This window comes from Rhinatrema bivittatum, chromosome 9 (genome assembly GCF_901001135.1).
Source record: "Rhinatrema bivittatum chromosome 9, aRhiBiv1.1, whole genome shotgun sequence".
Classification (NCBI taxonomy): Eukaryota; Metazoa; Chordata; class Amphibia; order Gymnophiona; family Rhinatrematidae; genus Rhinatrema; species Rhinatrema bivittatum.
This window is the reverse complement of record NC_042623.1, coordinates 249,728,908-249,752,456: the sequence shown is the minus strand read 5'-3', so window position 1 is coordinate 249,752,456 and position 23,549 is coordinate 249,728,908. Positions and strand designations below refer to the sequence as shown.

Below are 23,549 nucleotides of genomic sequence, written 5' to 3'. Positions count from 1 at the left end.
CCAAAACCACACTACATCCGAATGCGAAGCTAAAAGTCTTCCCTGCAATCTTCCTCTAAAACAACCTGAGGCTGCAACCTGGACTGAGAGAATTATAGACAAACCTTTCAATAGTCACTTCTACAAAAAGGCCAAAACCTGGGCCACATTTGCCTGCAAGGGATCAGTGTCATGGGCACCACACCAGGCCTCAAACACTCTCCAAACTCAGATATACACCAAAGAGGTGGAGGATCTCCTAGCCTGAAGCAGAGAAGAAATCACTGGCTCAGAATACCCCCTTCAGGCGGAAACGTTGCCTTTCAAAAGCCAAGCCGCTAGACAGAAGTGATCCACCTTTTCCGACAAGATGGGTCCCCGACCCAGCAGATCCTTCAAATGGCTTAAGCGAATGTGCCCGTCCACCGCCAGCTACAACAGGTCCACAAACCACAGACATCATGGCCACTCCAGTGCTACCAGGATCACTCGTCCCTGATGCTGCTTGATATGATGTAGTACCTGACCTAAAAGCAGCCACAGAGGAAAGGCATTCAGCAGTAGGCGCTCTGGCCATGGCTGAACCAGGGCATCTATCTCTACGGAGCCGAATTCCCTCCAGCAGCTGGGAAAAAAAAAAAAAAAAAACGTCGTTGCCTTGGCATTCTTCCTTGCCATGAGATCAAACTGTGGTTTGCCCCACTTGCGCTGAAGGAGCACAAAGGCCTCTGCCAAAAACTCCCATTTTCCTGGGTCTAGCTTTTGCCTAAGATAGCAAATGTGGACAATGTGCAGGAGGACTATGTGAGACTCTGCAAGAGTCACTAGATGAAACTCCGCCCAGGCAAAGAGCTCGTTAACCTCCTGAGCCAAACGACTCTTCGTTCCGCCCTGCCGATTGATATAGGCCACAGTCGTTGCATTGTCCGAGAACACACATGCTGCCCAGCCCTGAATCCGAGAGCGAAAGAACAGCGTCCTAATCTCTGCCCTTGTTTCCAGACAGTTGATCAACCAGGATGCTTCCCACCAGGATCACTGCCCTTGGGCTGCCAACCCTTGACACACTGCTCCCCAATCACTAGCATCCGTTGTCACTACCATCCAGTCCAGAGCCTCCAGATCCACTCCCTTCTCCAAATTGGATCACGATAGCCACCATGGGAGATTGGGCCTGGCCTCTTCCTGGAACAGCAACGGCACTCAAAACTCAGACATCAGATTTCAACGGGATAGGAGAACTTTCTGTAAGGGACGCAAGTGCACAAAAGCCCATGGCACCAGATCTAGCATAGAAGCCATGGACCCTATAACCTGCAAATAATCCCAGTCTTTAGGGACTGGCAGATCCCTCATATGAACCACTTGCGACTGCAACTTGAGACTTCTCTGGAGTGAGGAACACCTTGCCCACCAGGATGTTGAATCTCGCACCCAGATAGTCCAAGGACCAAGATGGGACCAACTGTCTCTTTGCCTGGTTTAGCCAGCCAGCTTAAGGACTCCAAGCGCTCCGTCACTCGCCAAAGGGAGACAAAGCACTCCACTTCAGACTTTGCCCAAAGGAGCCAGTAGACGAGATAAGGATGAACCAGTATCCTCTCTTCTGAGGGCCACCGCCACTACTACCATCACCTTTGTGAACGTTCTCGGTACCATAGACAGGGCTCGAAACTGAAAATGCTCTCCTAGCTCAGTGAATTGCAGAAATCCGATCTGCCCTGATGGGAATATGGATTTATGCCTCCGTCAGATCGAGAGATGCCAGGAACTCCCCCCTTGCACACCGCCACAATCACTGTTTACAACATCTCAATCCGAAAACATGGGAACTGCAATGTCTCATTGACCCTTTGCAGATCCAGAATGGGCCGAAACAAGCCTTCCTTGGGAACCACGAAGTACACTAAATACCTTCCATGACCAGCATCAGGAGAATGGCTTCAATCGCAGCAGGCATAGCAGAGTGTCCCGTATCACCGCTCGCTTGGCGGCGAAGCGCAACGGGACACTACGAAGACCTTCTTGAAGGGGGGGGGGTATGGTGGGGTGTTGAGAAAATTTGAACACAGCCATCTTATTACTTGCAGCACCCACTCATCCGAGGTAATTCTGGTCCACTAAAAAAAAAAAAAAAACCCAAAAAACAAACAGGACAACCTTCCTCAGATTCCTGATGGTGTGCAGGCAAATTCCACTAGGGCTCAGCCAGCCTCCTAGGTGGAGTGTGTGTTGGTGTTGCCACAGGAGATTTGTCGGCAGCAACGTGGTCCTCTTTTTGCACACTTTCACTAAACATTTACCATTTGGATGTTAGGGCCCCAGAAGAAGGCGCCTTTGGGGAAAGTGTGCTGTGTGCAGATCTTTTAGGAACCCATCCAGTGTAAAGGGGCTTACTCACATCCCACTTGTCTGGACTGATCTGGTTATGAACAGTAAAGGAAAATTGGTTACCTGCCAATTTTTGTTCCTGGAATACCACAGATTGTATTTATTTATTATTTTACATACAGACATTCGATCTGAGATATCACATCTGTTGTCATTCAGGTACTGTAGGTATTTCCCTATCCCCAGAGGGCTTACAATCTAAGTTTGTACCTGTGGCAATGGAGGGTAAAGTGAGACTCCTGGCCCATTCTGAGTATGATTCATTTTTAGAAAGACCTCTCCTGATTCTGGAGGCTGCTGGCAATGCAGAGTTTAATTTTGTTCTGCAGAAGATATATATAGTTCTCGCAGTTGTGAGACTTTTATTTTTTTTTTCTTGGCCATAGTTCAGGGGTCAGTTTGGTTGGGAGTTTCCAACTTGTTCCCCAGCTCTTTTAGAGGAAGAGATCTTGGTGGTTTGAAGTTGCATATCTTGGCATAGATACAGGTCAATACTGAGAAGACTGCAGGTGGCACTCTTGGTTATGTAGCACTGCCTCAAAGTTTTTGTTCTGTCTTTATCTGCTTGTGGGCATGCATAAACCCCCTTGTTAGACTGATCTGTGGTATTCCAGGAATGAAAATTAGCAGGTAAGAACCAATTTTCCTTTCATGGCTTTCAGGAGGAGTGTGTTAAGAGCTATTCTACCCATGCTTTGCCAATCCACACATGAGATAATGGTGGTTATGGCAGAATGCAGGAAGAATAGCCTTGCCTGTGGGTTATGCTCTGGCAATGCTCCCACTACAAATTGCTGTTCTCTTAGGACAAGCAGGATGGTAGTCCTCACATGTGGTTGACATCATATGAAGCTTGGCACAGTTTCTCTTCCACGACCAACTTTGTGGCCAGAGATGCCGGGTCCATCAACACCCTTTGTCTGCGGTGCTGCTGGTGCCCTTAGTGCCTTCGGGGCTCTCAGTGCACCCAGCCCAAGAATGCAGTTAGGGCTCCCCCCACCGGTATCTCCAGGCGATCTGAGTGATGAAGCCTCTTATGACCTGTGGGAGGACGAGGCTTCCATATCCTTCTTCGAAGATTCCAAGGACCTGTCCTCTGAGCCATCTCCTCTGGTGGAGAGACATCAAACCTTTCCAGAGGATCTGACATTTGCAGGCTTTGTCTGAGCCATGGCGGAATCTGTTCTCTTCCAGCTCCTGACTGTAGAAGACTCCAGGCACAAAATGCTAGATGTCCTCCAGCTCATTGATGTGCTTAAGGAAGTAGTTATAGTTCAGGTTCATGACATCTAAGGAATTGTTTGTCTGGCTTTGGGAACACCCATCTCAGTTCATCCGGAAAACTGAAGCAGTGAATTTACTGCAGCCAACCATAGGTTTTGAGCGGCGTCAGCTTCCACACCAGTCCGTGATGGTGGAGTCTGCCCTCAAAAAGGTGAAGAGATCTCGCACCCATGCCTCAGTTCCCCCAGGCCGTGAGCATAAGACCCTGGATGCCTTGGGGAGAAAAGTCTCTTCCAAGGCTCCATGTTGACGGCCCGCATTGCCTGTTACCAACTATATATGAGCCAGTATTCCAGGAACCTCTGGAAGCAGCTCAGGACCTGGTAAACCATCTCCCTCAACAGCTCCAAGAGGACTTCCTGAAGGTTGTTCAGCAGGGTCTGCAGTGCGACACACTAAGTTTGGTTCACATATGATTTTGAGATGGTGGTGAGAGTGGCCACAGCGGGCATCGGGGCTTGCCGCATGGTTTAGCTGCCAACCTCCGCCCAGAGGTACAAAACCGTATAGCGGACTTGCTCTGTACCAGGGGGGATCTCTTTGGTGATAAAATTGAGGTAGTGGCACAGCTGAAAGATCATCATTTATTTATTTATTTATTTAAAAACTTTTATATACCGGTATTAGTATGCATACATCATACCGGTTTACAATGTAACTTTAAAGGTAGAAATTACAATGAACAGGGAGGGCGAACAAGGAGGAGTATACAAAGAGCAGGAGGTGGAGGAATTAAAGCAATAAATAAAAACTGCAACGGACTATTTACAGGAATATACAAGGCGTAGGCAAGATACTTGCAGAAGTCGGTGTACTTAATCAGGGTAGGCTTGTCGGAAGAGCCATGTTTTAAGTTTTTTTCTGAACTTGGCGTAACATGGCTCTAGCCTGAGAGTGGTAGGGAGGGCGTTCCATTGTTTAGGGCCTGCAATGGATAGTGCACGGTCCCTAGTAGAGGAGAGGTGGGCTTTTTTCAAAGGGGGAATGGAGAGGGTGCCTTTGTTGACAGTGCGAGTGGGTCATTCAGTGCGTATAGGACGAAAGGGTTCATCCAACCAATTGGAATTGTGCGAGTGGATGGACTTGTGCACTATGGTTAGAATTTTGAAGAGAATTCGGGATGCGATGGGGAGCCAGTGGAGTTCTTTGAGTATTGGGGTAATGTGATCAGCTTTCCTTGAGTTGGTGATGACCCTGGCGATGGCATTCTGGAGCATTTGTAAGGGCTTGGTGGTGGAGGAGGGTAGGCCAAGGAAGAGGGCATTACAGTAGTCCAGCTTTGAGAAAAGGGTGGCTTGGACGACGGTGCGGAAGTCATGATAGTGGAGGAGGGGTCTGAGTTTCTTCAGGATGTGAAGCTTGAAGAAACCTTCTTTGAGGATGGAGTTGATCTGTGTTTTGAGATTGAGTTGTTGATCTATGATAACCCCAAGGTCTCTTACTGTGGGTTGGGGTGTTATGACGTTGAAAGCTGGATCGTTGGAGATCGGTGGTTTGGGAGGGAGGTGAGGAGAGATAAGGAGCAGCTCTGTTTTGGAGGAGTTTAGAGCGAGGTGGATGTTGGTGAGGAAATCATTGATGTTGGCAAGACATGTGTTCCAGAAGGCAAGGGCATCTGAGAGAGAGTTGTGAATGGGAATGACGATTTGAACGTCATCTGCATAGAGGTAGAATTTGAGGCCGAGGTCTGTGAGGAGCTGACATAGAGGTGTGAGATAAATGTTGAAAAGGGTGGAGGAGAGGGAGGAGCCTTGTGGGACACCTTGAGACAAGGGATAGAGTGTGGAGTTGGTGTTTCCTATCTTGACGGAGAACTTTCTGTTAGATAAGTAGGATTTAAACCATAGTAGGGCTAGGCCTGAGATGCCTATTTCGGATAGCCGGTTGATGAGGAGGTTATGGTTGATGGTATCAAAGGCAGCTGAGATGTCGAGTAGGGCGAGGAGGTAACAGTTGCCTCGGTCCATGCCTATGAGTAAGTGGTCCGTGAGGGAGAGCAGGAGGGTTTCTGTATTGAGGTATTTACGGAAGCCATATTGGGCTGGATGCAGAATGTTGTTGCTTTCTAAATATTCTGTAAGTTGGATGTTTACAATCTTTTCCATAATTTTGGATAGGAAGGGCAGGTTAGAGATAGGGCGGAAGTTAGCGGGGTCTTTAGGGTCTAGTGTTGGTTTTTTTAGGAGGGGCTTGACAATAGCTTGTTTAAGAGAGCCTGAAGAGAGGGAGGAGTTTATGATGTCTGCGATGGGTTTGGATATAGTGTTCGGGATGGAGAGGAGGGATTTTGTGGGAATGGTGTCTAAAGGGTGGGAAGCTGGTTTGAGTTTTCTGAGAATAGATTCCACTTCTTTAGCGGAAGTCAGGTCAAGGGTTTGGAGGGTGGGTGAAGTGGGGGAAGGTTGGAGGGAGGGGGAAGGGGAGGTGGATGGAGAAGGGTGTTGAAATCTGCGGAGGATGTTGGTGATTTTTGTGAGGAAATACTGGGCGATTTCTTCGCTCTTAGTGGAGGCATCATTCTCAGGGATAGTGGGCTGAGAGGATTTGGTGAGGTTGGCAACATAATTGAAAAGGGCTTTCGGGTTGTACATGTATTGGTGGATCTTAGCTGAAAAGTAGTCTCTTTTTGTTTTGAGGGTGGTTATTCTATATTGGTGAAGGGTAGTTTTGAAACTTGAGGCGAGTTGGGGTGAGGGGGCTTTACGCCAGTTTCTCTCACGCTGCCTGAGGGTATTTTTTAGGGATCTTAGTTCAGTCGTGTACCAGGGTTGATGATTTTTTGTGGGTTGGGTAATGTTACGTCTGGAGATGGGGCATAGTTTGTCAGCAATTTCAAGAGTCATGCTGAGCCAGGATTTGATGGCAGTCTCTGGACTGGAGCAGTCAAGGCTAGTGGATGTGTTGGAAATGGCAAGAGCCAGTTCATCTCCAGAGCAGGGTTTCCTGAAGGTGAAGGTGGTGTTTGAGGGAGTGGGGGTAGTAGGGAAGTTAAGGGGGAGGAGGGCTTTTATGAGGAAGTGGTCGGACCAAGGTACAGGGGAGCAGGTGGGGGGGTGGGATGGTAGGAAGCAGTGGTTGATGAATATAAGGTCAAGGGAGTGACCAGCTTGGTGCGTGGGGGAGGCAACAATTTGTCTAAGGCCTAGAGCTTGGAGTGCAGTAAGGAATGCCTCACAAGAAGGGGTAAGGGGGGTGGCATCGACATGGAGGTTGAAGTCTCCTAGTATGATGGAAGGGATTTCAATGTTTATGTTGGCAGATAAGAATTCAATTAAGGGGGAGGGGTCCCGTTCGATGGATCCAGGAGGGGCATAAATGAGACAGATTTGCAGTGAGGGGGCTTTGAAGAGGCCAATTTCTAGCTTGGAGGGTGATGTGGTGTGGGAGAGTTTGAGATTAAGGTGTTTCTTGAAGGCTAGGAGGATGCCACCTCCTCTTTTCTTGGGTCTTGGAATGGATAGGAATTCGTAGGATTGTGTAGGTAGCTGGTTCAGGAGGGCAATGTCTGTTTCTTTGAGCTAGGTTTCCGTGATGGCACAGATGTCTGGCTTGGTGTCAGTGAGGAGGTCATTTAGGATGGGGGTTTTTTTGGAGAGTGATTGGGCGTTGAACAGAATGATGGAGAGGGTAGTGAGTCCAAGGAATTGGTTGAGGGGGGTAGTGAGGATAGGGAGGAGGGATTTGTAGGGGGGGTGGGACGGGGGGATGGGAATGGGGGAGTCTGTTGTGGGGGAGGTGGATGCGGTTGATGTGTTGTGTGGTCATAGTGGGTGAGTAGGCAAAGGAGGAGGGAGGGAGAGGGGGTAGGTAAAAAGGAAAAAGGCGGGGATTAAGGTATCAAGGAGTTAAACTGAGAGAAGGGCACTGAGGGAAGGGCACAAAGCTGATTAGGTAGGGTAAGAGGTGTAAATAGTGTACCATGCAGGTTATACAATGCAGGTTATACAGCTTAGATAACATGCACAAATAACAGAATAGAGCAATTTAAGGTGTTAGGGGGAGTAGTCCAGTGGCTGGGAGGCAGGCTCATGAGCACCTGTGAGAGGTGAGATAGGCACTTTGAGGAGGTGCCCACTCACTCGGAGGTCCTGGAGCTGGATGGGTCTTGGCTGAGAGGCTGGCAAGTGAGCAGCGATACCTCAGGGTCAAAAGGGACTGCTGAGTGAGAAGGAGGTCCGTGTAGTACTTTAGGGTCTTCCAGGGTCCTTCAGGGCTGCCCGAAGGGGCGCTCAAAGGGGCAGGCCCCTTTGTCGCGCTCCTTCGGCGCGTGACGCTTGACCAGGTTAGATTTTTATAGATGACTCTTTTCTGTGTCGCTCAAAAGTGATGTCATCAATATGGGTCTTAGCATCCAGCACAGAGATTTAAAAGCGGAGTCGTTAGAAGCAGGGCAGTCTTCCAGCTGGGGGAGGGGTCAACAGCCACGAGGTGGAGGAGGAGGAGAGGGTCCAATGGAGGGCTGGGTGCAGGAAACAGCTCAATCCAAGCCCTGGATCCTGGCTTGCAGAGAAAAGAAAGGCAAGTACCTGTACGGAGATTTAAAAGCACATTCGTTAGAAGCAGGGCAGTCTTCCAGCTGGGGGAGGGGTCAACAGCCACGAGGTGGAGGAGGAGGAGAGGGTCCAATGGAGGGCTGGGTGCAGGAAACAGCTCAATCCAAGCCCTGGATCCTGGCTTGCAGAGCAGAGAAAAGAAAGGCAAGTACCTGTACGGAGATTTAAAAGCACATTCGTTAGAAGCAGGGAAGTCTTCCAGCTGGGGGAGGGGTCAACAGCCACGAGGTGGAGGAGGAGGAGAGGGTCCAATGGAGGGCTGGGTGCAGGAAACAGCTCAATCCAAGCCCTGGATCCTGGCTTGCAGAGCAGAGAAAAGAAAGGCAAGTACCTGTACGGAGATTTAAAAGCACATTCGTTAGAAGCAGGGCAGTCTTCCAGCTGGGGGAGGGGTCAACAGCCACGAGGTGGAGGAGGAGGAGAGGGTCCAATGGAGGGCTGGGTGCAGGAAACAGCTCAATCCAAGCCCTGGATCCTGGCTTGCAGAGCAGAGCATGAGACCCTCCAGTATCTTTCAGCCAACACCTCTGACCAACAGTCCTCTGGTATAAAAAAAAGAATCACTCGCCCTAGGCAGCTGTGTACCCCTAGGTCTCAACCAGCACCTCAGCAGTCCTGTCATGGGATTTTGACTGACTGTGAGGGAGCTTAAGCCAGCCACCCATACTATCGACAGTGGACCCTCTGCTCAGGCCAGCTTTGGTTCTTTGCAGACTATTGGCTAGCCGTCACCTCTGACTGGTAGGTCCGGTCCATCGTTCGAGAGTACAGGTTGAATTTCCAAGAGGTTCCTCCAGGCTCTCCCCCATACCCTTCTTGGGGTTCTTGGCAAATCAGGAAATATTGTTGAAGGAGCTCTCCGCCCTCCCAATGGCCTGGGCAATTGAACCTGTTGTGCCTAGACAGTGGGGAAGTGGCTTCTAATCCAGATATTTTCTCATTCCAAAGAGAACAGGAGCTTTTGTCAGATTCTGAACTTGAGGGCCTTGAACAAATTCCTCAAACAGGAAAAGTTCAAGATGGTCTTGCTGGATTCCCTGATTCTTCTCCTGCGGTGGGGAGACTGGCTTTGCTCCCCTGTTCTAAGACACCAACATTCACATCCAAACTTCCCATGTCCACCGAAAATACCTTTGGTTTGTGGTGGGCAAGGGCCATTTTCAATACCAGGTGCTGCCCTTCGGACTAGTATCTGCTCCCCGCATCTTCACAAACTGCCTGACAGTAGTGGGGGCTTATCTGAGGAGACTGCGAGTTGAGGTTTTTCCTCTACCTGAACTGGCTCATCAAGTGCACCTCCAGGCAGGGAGCACTGCAGTTCCTACAGTCCACTATTCAGGTCTTGGAGACCTTGGGCTTTCTGATCAATTACCCGAAGTTGCAGTTGGACTTCATTGGTGCCAAGTTCGACATGGCTCAGGCGTTCTTGCCTCTGGATCAAGCGCTTACCTTAGTACCCCTTGTAGGAGCAATGGGTTGCCAGGTCTCCGTGCACCACATGTTGCGCCTGTTGGGACACAAGTCTGTGACTGTCCATGTCACTGCCTTCGCTTGTCTACACATGTGCAGGGCACAGTGGACTCTGCGGTCCCAGTGACACCACAACCTTCAGGTGCACATCAGAGTCTCTCCTCCACTTCAGAACTCCTTGCCATGGTGGGAGACCCTATCCAGCTTGGAGGTAGGGGTACCTTTCCAGGTTTCCCCTGCTCAGGTTGTGCTTACCACAGATGCTTCCCACCTGGGCTGGGGGGCCCATGTTGGAGGTCTCAGCACCCAGGGTCAATGGTCACCACAGGAAGAACAGTGTCTGATAAACTTCCTGGAGGTTCGGGCAATCAAATACGCATTTTGAGATTGCCTGCCAACAAAGTAGTCTTCATCCAGACAATCTGGTGGCGATGATTGATTGTACCTAAACAAGCAAGGAGGCACAAGATCGTTCTTACTTTGTCAGGAAGCGGTCCAGATCTGGTCATGGGCTCTTTCCCAGGGCATCCTTCTCCATGCCATATATTTGCTGGCGCAAGAAAATGTGGTAGCAGATGACCTGAGTCTCGCATGAGTGGTCCCTGAAGCAGGAGGTTGTGAATCTGATCTTCTGTCTCTGGGGAACCCCAGACGTAGATCTCTTCGCTTCCCCCTACGGTAGGAAATGAGTTTTGCTCCCTATCCAGGGGGAACGGCAAGACTGCATCTGATGCCTTTGCCTGCTATTGGGGCACAGGCCTCTTCTATGCCTGCCCTCCACTTCCACTAGTTTTGAAAACTCTCTTGAAGCGCCAACAGGACTGGAGCACCATGATTCTCATTGTGCCTTATTGGCAGAGGTAGATCTGGTTCCTGCTCCTGCAGGATCTCTCCCTGCGAGAGCCGATCAGTCTGGGAAGCTCTCCAGACCTCATCACGCAGAATCTGAACAGATTGCACCATCCCACCCCCAGGCCTTCGCTCTCACGGCTTGGATTTTGAGAAGATTACTTTACAGCCCCTGGGACCTCTCGAGGGCGAGTCTTGGGTCCTGGTGAAGTCCAGGAAGCCCTCCACTAGGAAGTCTTACAGCCTAAAGTGGAAGGAATTCTCCGTTTGGTATGAGCATGGCTTGGACCTGTTCTCTTGCTCCATCTCTAAACTGTTGATTATCTGCTGCACCTCTCAGAGACTGGCCTGAAGACTAACTCTGTCAGAGTATATCTTAGTGCTATTGGGGCCTACCGCCATGGGGTGGATGGTTCGCCCATTACAGTGCAGCCTTTCGTGGGGTGCTTTTATGTGGGATCTGCTGCAGCTGAAGCCTCCCCTTAAAACCCCTGTGGTTACCTTGGGACCTCAGCGTGATCTTGGCCCATCTGATGAAGGCTTCCTTTGAGCCGTTGCACTTTTGTACCTGAAGTACTTGACCTGAAAGGTCATTTTCTTGATAGCAGTCACCTCTGTGCACAGAGTCAGCGAACTTCAGATCTTTGTCGTATCCACCCTACACAAAGTTCTTCCATGATCAGGTGGTTCTACGCACTTACCCTAAGTTCCTGCTGAAAATGGTGACTGATTTTCCACCTGCCCAGCTTTCCTAAGTGTCATTCGCACCAGGGTGAACACAGCCTAGATCGCAAGAGAACCGTAGCCACCTCCCTGGAACAAACAGCAGGCCACAGGCAAATCCATACAACTCTTCATTTTGTTTGACAAGAACCAATTGGGAGTTGCTGTGACCAAGCAGACTTTGTCAAATTAGCTAGTGAACTGTATTTCTTTCAGCTATATGCAAGAAGCAGGACTGCAGCTGGGGGACCATGTCGAGGCTCACTCTGAGCTATGGCACTTTTGGTGGCCCACTTGTGTGTGGTCCCCATGGACAAGATCTGCAAGGCTGCAACATGGAGTTCTTTCCACACCTTTGCCTCACACTACTCTGGACAGGGATGGATGACGCAACAGCAGTTTCAGCCAGTCTGTCCTCTGAAATCTTTCAGCTATAAAACAATTCTTTCTGCCTCAGGCCCATTGTTCGGGTTCAGGCTGTCTCCCTGTGTTACTGACAGCACCTCGGTTGTTGTGCCTGTTGGCACTTGGTTAGATGACTGTTAGTCCCTTTGTTTTGGGAGTAGCCTGTAGCTAGGGATTCACCCACATGTGAGGACTACCATCCTCCTTGTCCTAGGAGAATGCAGAGTTGCTTACCTGTAACAGGTGTTCTCATAGGACAGCAGGATGTTAGTCCTCACGAAACCCGCCCACCACCCCATAGAGTTTTTCTCCTGTGGTTTTATTTTTTCGTGAATTCTATGAGACTGAAAAGGGACCCTGTGTGGATAGTGGCATGCCCAGCATTATGTGCCTAGTCAAAGTTCTACAAACTTTGACAAACGTTTTCCATGCCAGGCTCCATCTGATGATGGCACCCACATGTGAGAACTAACATCCTGCTGTCCTAGGAGGGTGTCTCCTTCTTTGAAGGTAAGCTTGCGGGATTCTCAGCGTTGGCCTTGAATACTTCCACAAACATCAAAGCAGGACTCTCCAGGAATAGTTAGTGACTCCTGATACAGTGGGGTTGGTGGCCATTATAGGGTACTCTGCCTCATGAAGGAACTGTTCCCAGGCCCACCACTTTAATGCCTGTGGGTTTTGGACTAGCTCCAGCAAATACATGAGGGAGCCATTTTAGGTGGAAGGATTCCCTCCACCCTCCACTTCTCCCAACAATCTTCTTTGCCCTTTTTCTCCTAGGTTGCCTGTTCCTCTACCAAGCCTGCTGCCTCAGGCAGATGTTCCTTTCAACTCTCCTTCCGTTCACCCCACATGACACTCAGGGCAACCAGAAAGGACCCAGGTGGGAGACAGATGGGACCTAGACAAGTTGGCTGGAACCTCAGCTTTGGAGTTCTTCCAGGGGGGTCATCAAGATCCTGGAGGAGGAGGGGGGTGCTCTGGCTGGCCAAGAGTGTTGAAGCTTTGGTGCATCTCTTCAGAAGGACAGGGTGTAGGAGTAGTAGCAGTTCTGCATTCTCCTTTCATCTTTCTCTGAGACTTCCATGTCACAATGATCTACTTGTACTTTGGCGCAGACAATCCATTTCCACCTGGGAAGAGCTGCTGCCAATGTCCCAAGCTTTGGGGAGCGCTTGGCATTGCCAAGAAAGACAAGGTGGGCAATTTGCTTCCTAGGACCAAGTCCTGGAAGGGTTGGAGGCTTGCAAAGTCTTTCCATTTCTCCAGTTAGCTAGAGCAGTAAGCTGTGGCATGGCAAACCTTGGAGGTGGAGTTTTGAACAAGTTCTATCTGTTAACATGGAATGAGTCATATAGGGTGTCATAAGTCTTTCCCCTCCAAAGAAAAGGGCAGTGGGGTTTGCCTTAGATAGACTACTCTCCAGGTGGGGCTATGATCCAGGTCCTGAAAAGAGCAATAGCAAGTTAGATATTCTAGCTATCTTGTCATGCCTAAGAAGTACAGTTTCCAGCCCATTCTGGATCTTGAACAGGTCTATAGAACACTGTACATATCCAATTCCACATGGAAATCTCTATGGCTAGTAATGGGCCAAGAAGGCAGAAGGAAGAATTTCTAATATACCTGGATCTTGTGGCGGCATACTTTCACGTGCCTATCGAGACAGACCAGATTGAGATTCATGGTTCACGGAGGACACTTCCAATTTCAAGCACTTCCTTTTGGACTAGATATGTGTCCATCCCCCAGGACCCTTCTCTTAGGTGATGGTAGTCTCAACCAAAGTGCTTCGTAAGGAAGGCATCCTGGTATACAGGGGGAAAGTCTTCATGACAGCAAAAAGTCAAAAAGCTTTGAAATAAGATCTGAATACTTAGTGATGTGGGCACCTGGAGCCTGGGGCTGTCTACAGATTGAGATCATTAGGGGTGACTTGACGGTTGACTGGGCTACATATGGACAGGCGGCCTCTTTTTAGATGTCCCTCCTAGCTCATTGGAAGCCATGATCTCAGGATTACAGCGAGACAACTGCTTCAAAGGTAGACATGAGTCAGCCTATTAGAATATCCTGGTAAGGTGATTGGTGTGACAGTTGGCAACTTGAATAGCTGAGGGGTACATAGTACCATGGCTTGACAAATCAAGGGCACTAGAACTTCACAATCGGGATGATATATCAGCTGTTTAAAAATGAGGGCTATAAGAACAAAAATTGCCATATTGGGTCAGACCAAGGGTCCATCAAGCCCAGCATCTTGTTTCCAACAGTGGCCAATCCAGGCTACAAGTACCTGGCAATTACCCAAAAACTAAGTATATCCTATGCTACTGATTCTAGTAACAGTGGCTATTTTATAAGTCACCTTGATTAATAGCAGGTAATGGACTTATTTATTTAGAATTTTTATATACCGACATTCTCGATACACATATCAAATCAGGTCGGTTTCCATTGAACAAAACAGTCGCTGTTAAGGCGTTACATTGAACAGAGTTTTTAGAACATAAGAATGTAAATTTTAAACAGAGTTTCTGAACATAAGAACGTGACTATTAAATAGATGTCAATAACATTTCAAACAGTGTTCAAAAGCCGTAAAGAAAATATCTACAATAAATAGTGAAATAAATTGAGTGTAGCAGGTAACAGTGTACAAAGTTGAATGGTAAGTCCTGAGCATAACGAGAGCTAATGAACTAGAGCATCTACAGTAGTGACTTTCATAACCTGTGGACTGTCCGTTTAAGGCGTAATCAGGCGCAGTGGGGTTTGGGGGTGTTCAAGAGATTTGTAGTGTTCTATTTTGCCTTTTGACCGGTGTCTGAGTGTTCCTTCGATTCCGGGAAGGCTTGCCGGAAGAGCCATGTTTTTAGGTGTTTCTTAAAAGTTTGATGGCATGTTTCTAGGCGAAGTTCCGGAGGTAATGAGTTCCAGAGGGTGGGCCCTGCTGTAGAGAGTGCTTGTTTTCTTAATAGGGATTTGACAGGAGGAGCATATAATGATCCTTTGTAATTGTATCTGATGGGTCTTTGTGATGTGTGAGGGCGGAGTTGCGTGTTTAGATGAAGGTGGGCGATGCCCATAATGTCCTTGTGAATCATCATTAATGTCTTGAAGGTGATCCTGGATTTTATAGGAAGCCAGTGAAGGCCGTGTAGAATTGGTGTGATGTGTGCTCTTTTATTTGAGTTGGTGAGTAACCTCGCCGCAGCATTCTGCACCATTTGTAACTGTTTCGTGGATATGGCAGGGAGACCTAGTAGAAGGGAGTTGCAGTAGTCTAATTTTGACAGAATTATAGACTGAATTACTAATCGGAAGTCGCTGAAATGAAGGAGCGGTTTCAGATTTTTGAGCACTTGAAGTTTGAAAAAACATTCTTAGTGGTGTTGTGGACGAAGGATTTAAGGTTAAATTGATTGTCGAGTCGCACCCCTAAGTCCCTGACAGATGGGGAGTGGTTAATGTATGATTTTGCGAATTGTGTTGCGTTTTGGGAGTTGGTGAGAATATGGTTTTCATCCGGCGAGATGATGAGGATTTCAGTTTTGTTATGATTGAGTATGAGGTTCAAGCTGGATAGCAGAGTATTGATAGATTGTAAGCAGTTGTTCCAATGTGCCCAAGTTTTTTGCAGGGATTCTGTGATGGGAAGAAGTATCTGAATGTCATCAGCGAAAATATAATGCTTTAGATTAAGGCTGGAGAGTAGGTGGCAGAATGGTAGCAGATAAATGTTAAAAAGTGTTGGGGAAAGAGATGATCCTTGCGGGACTCCTCGGATTGATTTGATGGGAAGTGATTCTTCATTATTGATCTTGACTTTATAGAATCTATTCTCCAAGAATGATTGGAACCAGCTGTGAGCTTCTCCTTGAATTCCTATATCAGATAGCCGCTCGAGAAGGATGGAATGATTAACTGTGTCGAAGGCGGCAGATAGGTCAAGAAGGGCGAGGAGGTATGGTTGTTTTTTTTTCAAGATTGAGGAGGATAGTGTCAGATAATGATGCGAGTAGTGCTTCTGTGTTTTGCGATTTCCTAAACCCGAACTGGAAAGGGGAGAGTATGTTGTTCTCTAGGTACTCAGCCAGTTGTTTGTTAACAAATCTTTCTATCACTCTTGAGATCAGGGGGAGGTTAGCGATTGGACTTCTCCTGAAAGAACTTATCCAAACCTTTTTTTAAACCCAATTACACTAACCACATCCCCTGGCAACTAATTCCAGAGTTTAATTGTGCGTTGAGTGAAAAAGAACTTTCTCCGATTAATTTTAATTGTGCTACATGCTAACTTCATGGTATGCCCCCTAGTCCTTCTATTATCCAAAAGTGTAAATAACCAATTCACATCTACTCGTTCAAGACCTCTATCATATCCCCCCTCAGCTGTCTCTTCTCCAAGCTGAACAGCCCTAACCTCTTCAGTCTTTCCTCATAGGGGAGCTGTTCCATCCCCTTTATCATTTTGGTCGCCCTTCTCTGTACCTTCTCCATCGCAACTACCGTATTTTTCGCTCCATAAGACGCACCTGACCATAAGACGCACCTAGGATTCAGAGGGGGAAAATAAAAAAAAAAAAAAAATTTGTGCTAAACCGGCTCTGCGTCTGGGCGTCTTATGGAGCAAATTAGGGGAGTGCATAGCTTTTTTTTTCTCCCCATTTTGTTTTCGGGTCTGGGGAGGGCCATTTCGGTCCACTCCCCAGATCAGAAAATTTTTCTTTCTCTGGGAACCCCATCCCAACCCTTTAAATTAACCCCCCAAGACCTGCCGACTTAATTTACCATAACCCCCCCACCCTCCTGACCCCCCCCCAAGACCTGCCGACTTAATTTACCGCAACCCTCCTGACCCCCCCCCAAGACCTGCCGACTTAATTTACCGCAACCCTCCTGACCCCCCCACAAGACCTGCCGACTTAATTTACCGCAACCCTCCTGACCTCCCCCAAGACCTGCCGACTTAATTTACCGCAACCCCCCACCCTCCTGACCCCCCCCAAGACCTGCCAAACGTCCCTGGTGGTCCAGTGGGGGTCCAGGAGCGGTCCGGGAACGATCTCCTGGGTGTGGGGCCGTCGGCTGCCAGTAATCAAAATGGCGCCGACGGCCCTTTGCCCTCACTATGTCACTGGGACCGACCTTGGTCTCAGTGACATAGTGAGGGCAAAGGGCCGTCGGCGCCATTTTGATTACTGGCAGCCGACGGCCCCACACCCAGGAGATCGTTCCCGGACCGCTCCTGGACCCCCGCTGGACCACCAGGGACGTTTGGCAGGTCTTGGGGGGGTCAGGAGGGTGGGGGGTGGCGGTAAATTAAGTCGGCAGGTCTTGGGGGGGTCGGGGGGGGGGGGTGGTTAGATTTTTGTGGTTTTTTTTTATATTCGCTCCATAAGACGCACATACATTTTCCCCCCACTTTTGGGGGAAAAAAAGTGCGTCTTATGGAGCGAAAAATACGGTATATCTTTTTTGAGATGCAGCGACCAGAATTGAACACAGTATTCAAGGTGCGGTCTCACCATGGAGCGATAGAGGCATTATGACATTTTCCGTTTTATTCACTATTCCCTTTCTAATAATTCCTAACATTGTTTGTTTTTTTGACTGCCGCAGCACACAGAGCAGACTATTTCAATTTATTATCCATTATGACACCTAGATCTTTCCTGAGTGGTAGCTCCTAATATGGAACCTAACATTGTGTAACTACAGCAAGGGTTATTTTTCCCTATATGCATCACCTTGCACTTATTCACATTAAATTTCATCTGCCATTTGGATGCCCAATTTTCCAGTCTCAGAACGTTAGGAATTAAGAGAATGGAAAATAAAACTGGGTTTAAAAAAGGTTTGGTTAAGTTCCTATAGGAGAAATCCAAAAACTGCTATGATAGTAATTAATAAGCAATGGTAGCTTGTGATCTATCTAATGTTTGGGTACTTGTGATTTGGATTGGCCACTGTTGGAAACAGGGTACTGCACTTGATGGACCCTTGGTCTGACCTAGTATAGGCATATCTTATATTCTTATGGGAATGACAGGAAGCTGCTCTTGCTTCCTTCCCTTCCTGGCCAGTGGGAGGTTTTCCCCTCTTCCTATACCCATATCAGAGCACGATATCACCAACTCCTATTTATATGTGCCTTACAGGACACTAACTTCCTTGGCCTAGCAATGAGACTGTTGATGCTCTGTTCACCCCATGGGGCTTGGATGTGAAAACAAGAGCATAAGGGAGAAATGTGTGTGCGCTCTATAGATCCGCTGCTGCCTTCTCATCTTCCTCTCAATGCTTCTTGCCCTCATCTGCTGCTGATAGAGGAAGGGAGACTCTGGATTGGACTGAATTCTTTTCTGTTGGCTGGGAGCCAGGAGAAGGGGGGGAAATGTTCTGGGCAGGAAGGCATGAGAAGATCGGAAGTCAGGAGTCTGCTGGATAGGAAGGGGTGGGGAAAGGAGAATTAGGGTTGCTGGGTAGGGAGAGGTGGAAGAGGGGTTGGGAGCTGCTGGGCAGGGCAGAGAGATGGACATTTGAGGCTGTTGGGTTAGGGAGAGGGAAGCGGGGGATGCTGAGCAGGAAGGGGTAGGAAAGAGTCAGAATTCTGGGTAGGATGGGGAGAGAAAAGGGCAGAAAGAGTTGAACAGGGGAGAGGGAGCATGGGGATGTGGGGTGGGAGGTTGTCAAATGTTGGACAGGCATATGAGCATGTGAAGGAATGATTGAGTAGTTGGGAGAAGTAAGGGGTAATGGGGGCATGGAGGGGAGTGACTGGGGTACAAGGGCCATACTTTCTCAGTTTTGAGAATATGCATCTCTTCTTTGATCTTTGCTTAGTGTAGGAGGAAATATATTTTTGTTTCTAGTCTCCAGTTTTGCACTGCATGCAGAACGTGGTCTTGGTTTCCAGTCCAGGTTTTGTTTACCATTTGTAATTTGTGGTCTCTTATTCTATATTAGGTGAAGGTAGATCTGTCTGTTTTCTGTGTGTATGTGACTGAAATGAGGTACTTTACTAGCAAGCAGGGATTTGTATCAGCCTTATTTGTTGTATTTTATTATATTGCCCTGGTGGTGAACTGCATTTTCATTGGTAGGACTACTGCTGTTTCATTTCTTGGAGTTAGTGCTGCTGAGGTATGGCAGGTTTGATAGACATGTACAGAGTGGGGTTTGTTTGTATTATTTTACAATATACCTGGCAATAGAGGGAGTTTGTGATGCTGTTATTGAGATGACTCCAGAATCAGAATATCTTTTTTTTTTTTTTTTGTATGGTGAGCTGTATAGGGAAATGTCTTAGTTCTACTCTGCACCCATTGTTAGGAAGTGGGGGACTCCTGTGGATGCAGAGTATACACTTATATTTAGTCCCATGATGGTCATGTGTTCGTGAGCATCATCTCTCAGGTATGTCCTGATAGAAAAAAAAGGTTGAGAACCACTGCTTTAGGTAATTCAGTAAGATCATCTTATGTAGGTGCCTTTCTGCATTTTAAGCTCTGTTATAGAGAAACCCTTATTTCATTTCCATCCACATAAGAATTCTTAAAATAGAAGCTAGGTTCATATTTTTAAATATTGTAGCATCTAAACCATGGCTAAAGCTTTTCCTTTTCTTAGCAATAAGAGATCAGAAAGTGTTAGTCATGTGAATTAACTGCCCATTAGCTCATTCCAAAGATTAAATTATCGCTCTTTAGTCCTATCTGATTCTTATCCTGGGGCTATAGAAATGGAAGTGTTGAAATGTTTTCTTTGACAATCTTTAGGTTACCAGGGCATTTTCTTTCTCCAAAACACCAAAGAGAGCTTTACAAAGGGCTTTACTGGTGCACAGTACACCAGAAGGACGGAGTCCCAGCTCGAGTAGCGAGAATCTTCTCTGCAGCCGTGTGACAAGCACATCATCTTTAGCGGTAAGTAAACTGGCTATGAAACTGATTGATCCATAGTGAGTGCACAATAGATATTTAAAACAGGAATTTATATGAAGATCACTTAACTGCAAAAAATGATCATATGGATAACGTTATTGTTGGAGGATCATGACAGGATCATTTGGTGTCTTCCAAGTTTATTTATCTTACCCAATTTATCTGATCCCCCCCCACACACACACACACACACACACACACACACACACTTTCTGTACTTCAAAGCAGATTGCATTCGGCTGCTGTGCTGTGCAGCAATAATGGAAAAGCTTTTATATAAACCAAAACTCAGCATTCTGGATAAGATCTTGCAAAATACTATCTGAAGGCTTTCTGTTGCAGAATCTACAACCAAGACTACTTTTTTTTTTCAGGATCATTAATTTTCATATTCATAGCTAATATGCATATATGTAAAATGACTTTAATAAATTTCTCCTTTTTGACATGGTACCACTAAATTAACAGATCACTTATATTCATGCTTGTTAATTCAGCTTTGTCACACTTCATTGAAGGAACACTGTTTCATTTAATGAGTAGGTTTTTATTTTAATTCAGGTTTTGGTTTCTGTCTGATGTATTAATGCATGAACATAGATTGCAAATCTATGGCTAGCACTTTATTTTTAGGATTATAGGGCTTATGTGTTAAAACTGTACCTGAAGACTGGAGGACAGCTAATGTAATCCCAATATTTAAAAAAGGGCTCCGGGGCGATCTGGGAAAGTACAGATTGCTTAGCCTGACTTCAGTGCCAAGAAAAATAGTGGAAAGTGTTCTAAACATCAAAATCACAGAACATATAGAGAGATACATGGTTTAATGGAACAAAGTCAGCATTGTTTTAACCAAGGCAAGTCTTGCCTCACAAATCTGCTTCACCTTTTTGAAGGAGTTAATAAACATGTGGATAAAGGTGAACTGGTAGATGTAGTATACTTTGATTTTCAGAAGGCGTTTGACAAAGTTCCTCATGAGAGGCTTCTAGGAAAAGTAAAAAGTTATGGGATAGGTGGCGATGTCCTTTCGTGGATTACAAACTGGCTAAAAGACAAGAAACAGAGTAGGATTAAATGGACAACTTTCTCAGTGGAAGGGAGTGGACAGTGGAGTGCCTCAGGGATCTGTATTGGGACCCTTACTTTTCAATATATTTATAAATGATCTGGAAAGAAATACAAGTGAGGTAATCAAATTTACAGATACAAAATTGTTCAGAGTAGTTAAATCACAAGCAGATTGTGATAAATTGCAGGAAGACCTTGTAAGACTGGGAAATTGGGCATCGAAATGGCAGATGAAATTTAATGTGGATTAAGTGCATGGTGATGCATATAGGGAAAAATAACGCATGCTATAGTTACATAATGTTAGGTTCCATATTAGGAGCTACCACCCAAGAAAGAGATCTAGGCGTCATAGTGGATAACACATTGAAATCATCGGTTCAGTGTGCTGCAGCAGTCAAAAAAGCAATGTTGGGAATTATTAGAAAGGGAATGAATAAAACGGAAAATGTCATAATGTCTCTATCGTTCCATGGTGAGACCGCACCTTGAATACTGTGTACAATTCTGGTCGCCGCATCTCAAAAAAGGTCATAATTGCGATGGAGAAGGTACAGAGAAGGGCGACCAAAATAAGGGGAATGGAACATCTCCGCTATGAGGAAAGACTAAAGAGGTTAGGACTTTTCAGCTTGGAGAAGAGACGGCTGAGGGGGGATATGATGAGGTGTTTAAAATCATGAGAGGTCTAGAACAGGTAGTTGTGAATCGGATATTTACTCTTTCAGATAATAGACTAGGGGGCATTCCATGAAGTTAGCATGTGACACATTTTAAAACTAATCGGAGAAAGTTCTTTTTCACTCAACGCACAATTAAACTCTGGAATTTGTTGCCAGAGGATGTGGTTAGTGCAGTTAGTGTAGCTGGGTTTAAAAAAGGATTGGATAAGTTCTTGGAGAAGTCCATTACCTGCTATTAATTGACTTAGAAAATAGCCACTGCTATTACTAGCAACAGTAACATGGAATAGACTTAGTTTTTGGGTACTTGCCAGGTTCTTATGGCCTGGATTGGCCACTGTTGGAAACAGGATGCTGGGCTTGATGGACCCTTGGTCTAACCCAGTGTATGGTATGTTCTTATGTGGTACCATGGTTTAATGCAGTCCTGTGTATTAACCAGCTAGCCTGCACACTTAGATCTGCTAATAACCTTCTAGAAATTCCAACACCGAGGTTGTACATCTTTGTTCAATCAGAGAACCTTCTCTGTGGCTGGGCTGAATATTTGGAATGCTCTACCTGAGCAGTTCTGATCGACAAGTGTATAAAAACCTTCAAAAAAAAAAAAAAAGGCCTTAAAGACTTTCCCCAAAAGCTTGGGAAAAGAGGTAAGTGTTTTCAGAGTGGTGCAGACTGTTGGTGAGCAGGCTTACATACCCTATTATAAGTGGGTTTTTTTATTAACATGCCATTGTAATTTAACCATTGTATGTCCTGAATTATGTATATATATATATATATATTTTTTTTTTTTTTTTTATATTTTTTTTTTTATTTATTTATTTTTTTAAATGAACTGCCTTGAGTACAATCTGTATGAGCATAGGTTTATAAGTCTTACATAAACCTTAGAATTGATCCCCTGGGCGAGAGTGCACATGCAACCTCTTCAGAACTCCCTTCTATCGATGCGGTCCTAGTGTCAGAATTTTGAGTATCCTTACCAGTTCCGTAGCTGGTCAGAAAGTCTGTGGTGATGGCTTGGCAAGAACAATTTGAAGAAAGGGATAGGTCTGGAGATCCTTTGGAGATTTTTTTTAATTTTCTAAAGGCCCTGGTGATTCTCTCCATAATTTTAAAATAGACAAATGAATCTGTTGCAGTATAAATCTATCAGGTTTAATTGACATGTAATATTCACAAAAGAAAAATCACATGAGAACCACATTTCAAACAGGCTCTCAATGCGCAGTCTCGAAATCCAGTAATTATAATCAATCTTAAGTTTCTAAACACATCAGCATGATAAAGCAAAACATTAAGAATTCTATCTTACCAATTAGTTACATCTCCGCATTTTATTCATATTCCATACATTTAAGGTTCTGACTAATCAACAGGTTATCCTGACCTAGGTTATATTTGCAATTACCTACAAGCACAACATATATTATTACTGATAGGAAAAGGTCACACATCTATTTTCTACTAATTATAATTCTTATCTTGTACATGCAGCCCAAAAAATACTGATGTGCAACATTGTACAAATTTGTTTACATATTTTCTTATTAAAATCTAAATAGTAACTTCTGTCTTTGTTCATAGCAAGCATAGCATAAATCAGGAAAGAACATTAGCTTTATTGAACTATATTACACTTCATTGAACAGATACAGTACAGCTTTTTGACTTCCTCAATCCCAGCATAGTAATAACAAAAGATGCTAGCCCAAGACTTGGGGGGCTGATTGTCGCAACAAGAAAGTTCAGTCTGTGATGAAAACAGATCATAAGTTGGTCCATCAGTTGATTGGAAACCAGAGCTGTTTGCCTAATTGCCTTCCCACTGGTTCTGGAAAAGGCAGCCAATCTTATCTGCAAACGAAACAGCAGTGGTAATGTGAACCAAAGGGCTTAAAACGGGTGCAACAAGAGAAATATTTTGATGGAATGTGCAGAAAGACTTGGCAGCACTATCCACAACTTGCATAGCTTGGAAAGGGCAGACGTCCTCAGCTGGTGGTGTTTGGATCCAAGGGAATAAGAATTGAGCGAGATGGCTTTCCAGTTAGTGATTAACAGATGAAGAGCCCTGCTAGTGGATCTCATGGCAATAAGGCAGAATTTTAAATTGGGGAGGCTTTTCAATTGCAGAAAAAAAAGCTCTATGGACTCATCAGGGTCTTCTGGCCGTATTTCAACTG

General features: G+C 46.1%; 1 protein-coding gene across 9 annotated transcripts in view; it reads left to right on the top strand.

Moving 5' to 3' along the window:
- The window catches only part of ECT2 (epithelial cell transforming 2), a 199,443-nt gene that overhangs the window by 163,097 nt on the left and 12,797 nt on the right, over positions 1-23,549 (top strand). For all 9 annotated transcript variants that reach the window (XM_029616751.1, XM_029616758.1, XM_029616756.1 and 6 more), the window contains one exon: positions 19,442-19,588. In XM_029616751.1, coding sequence (XP_029472611.1) covers positions 19,442-19,588 — 147 coding nt within the window. The remainder of the gene's footprint in view (positions 1-19,441; positions 19,589-23,549) is intronic.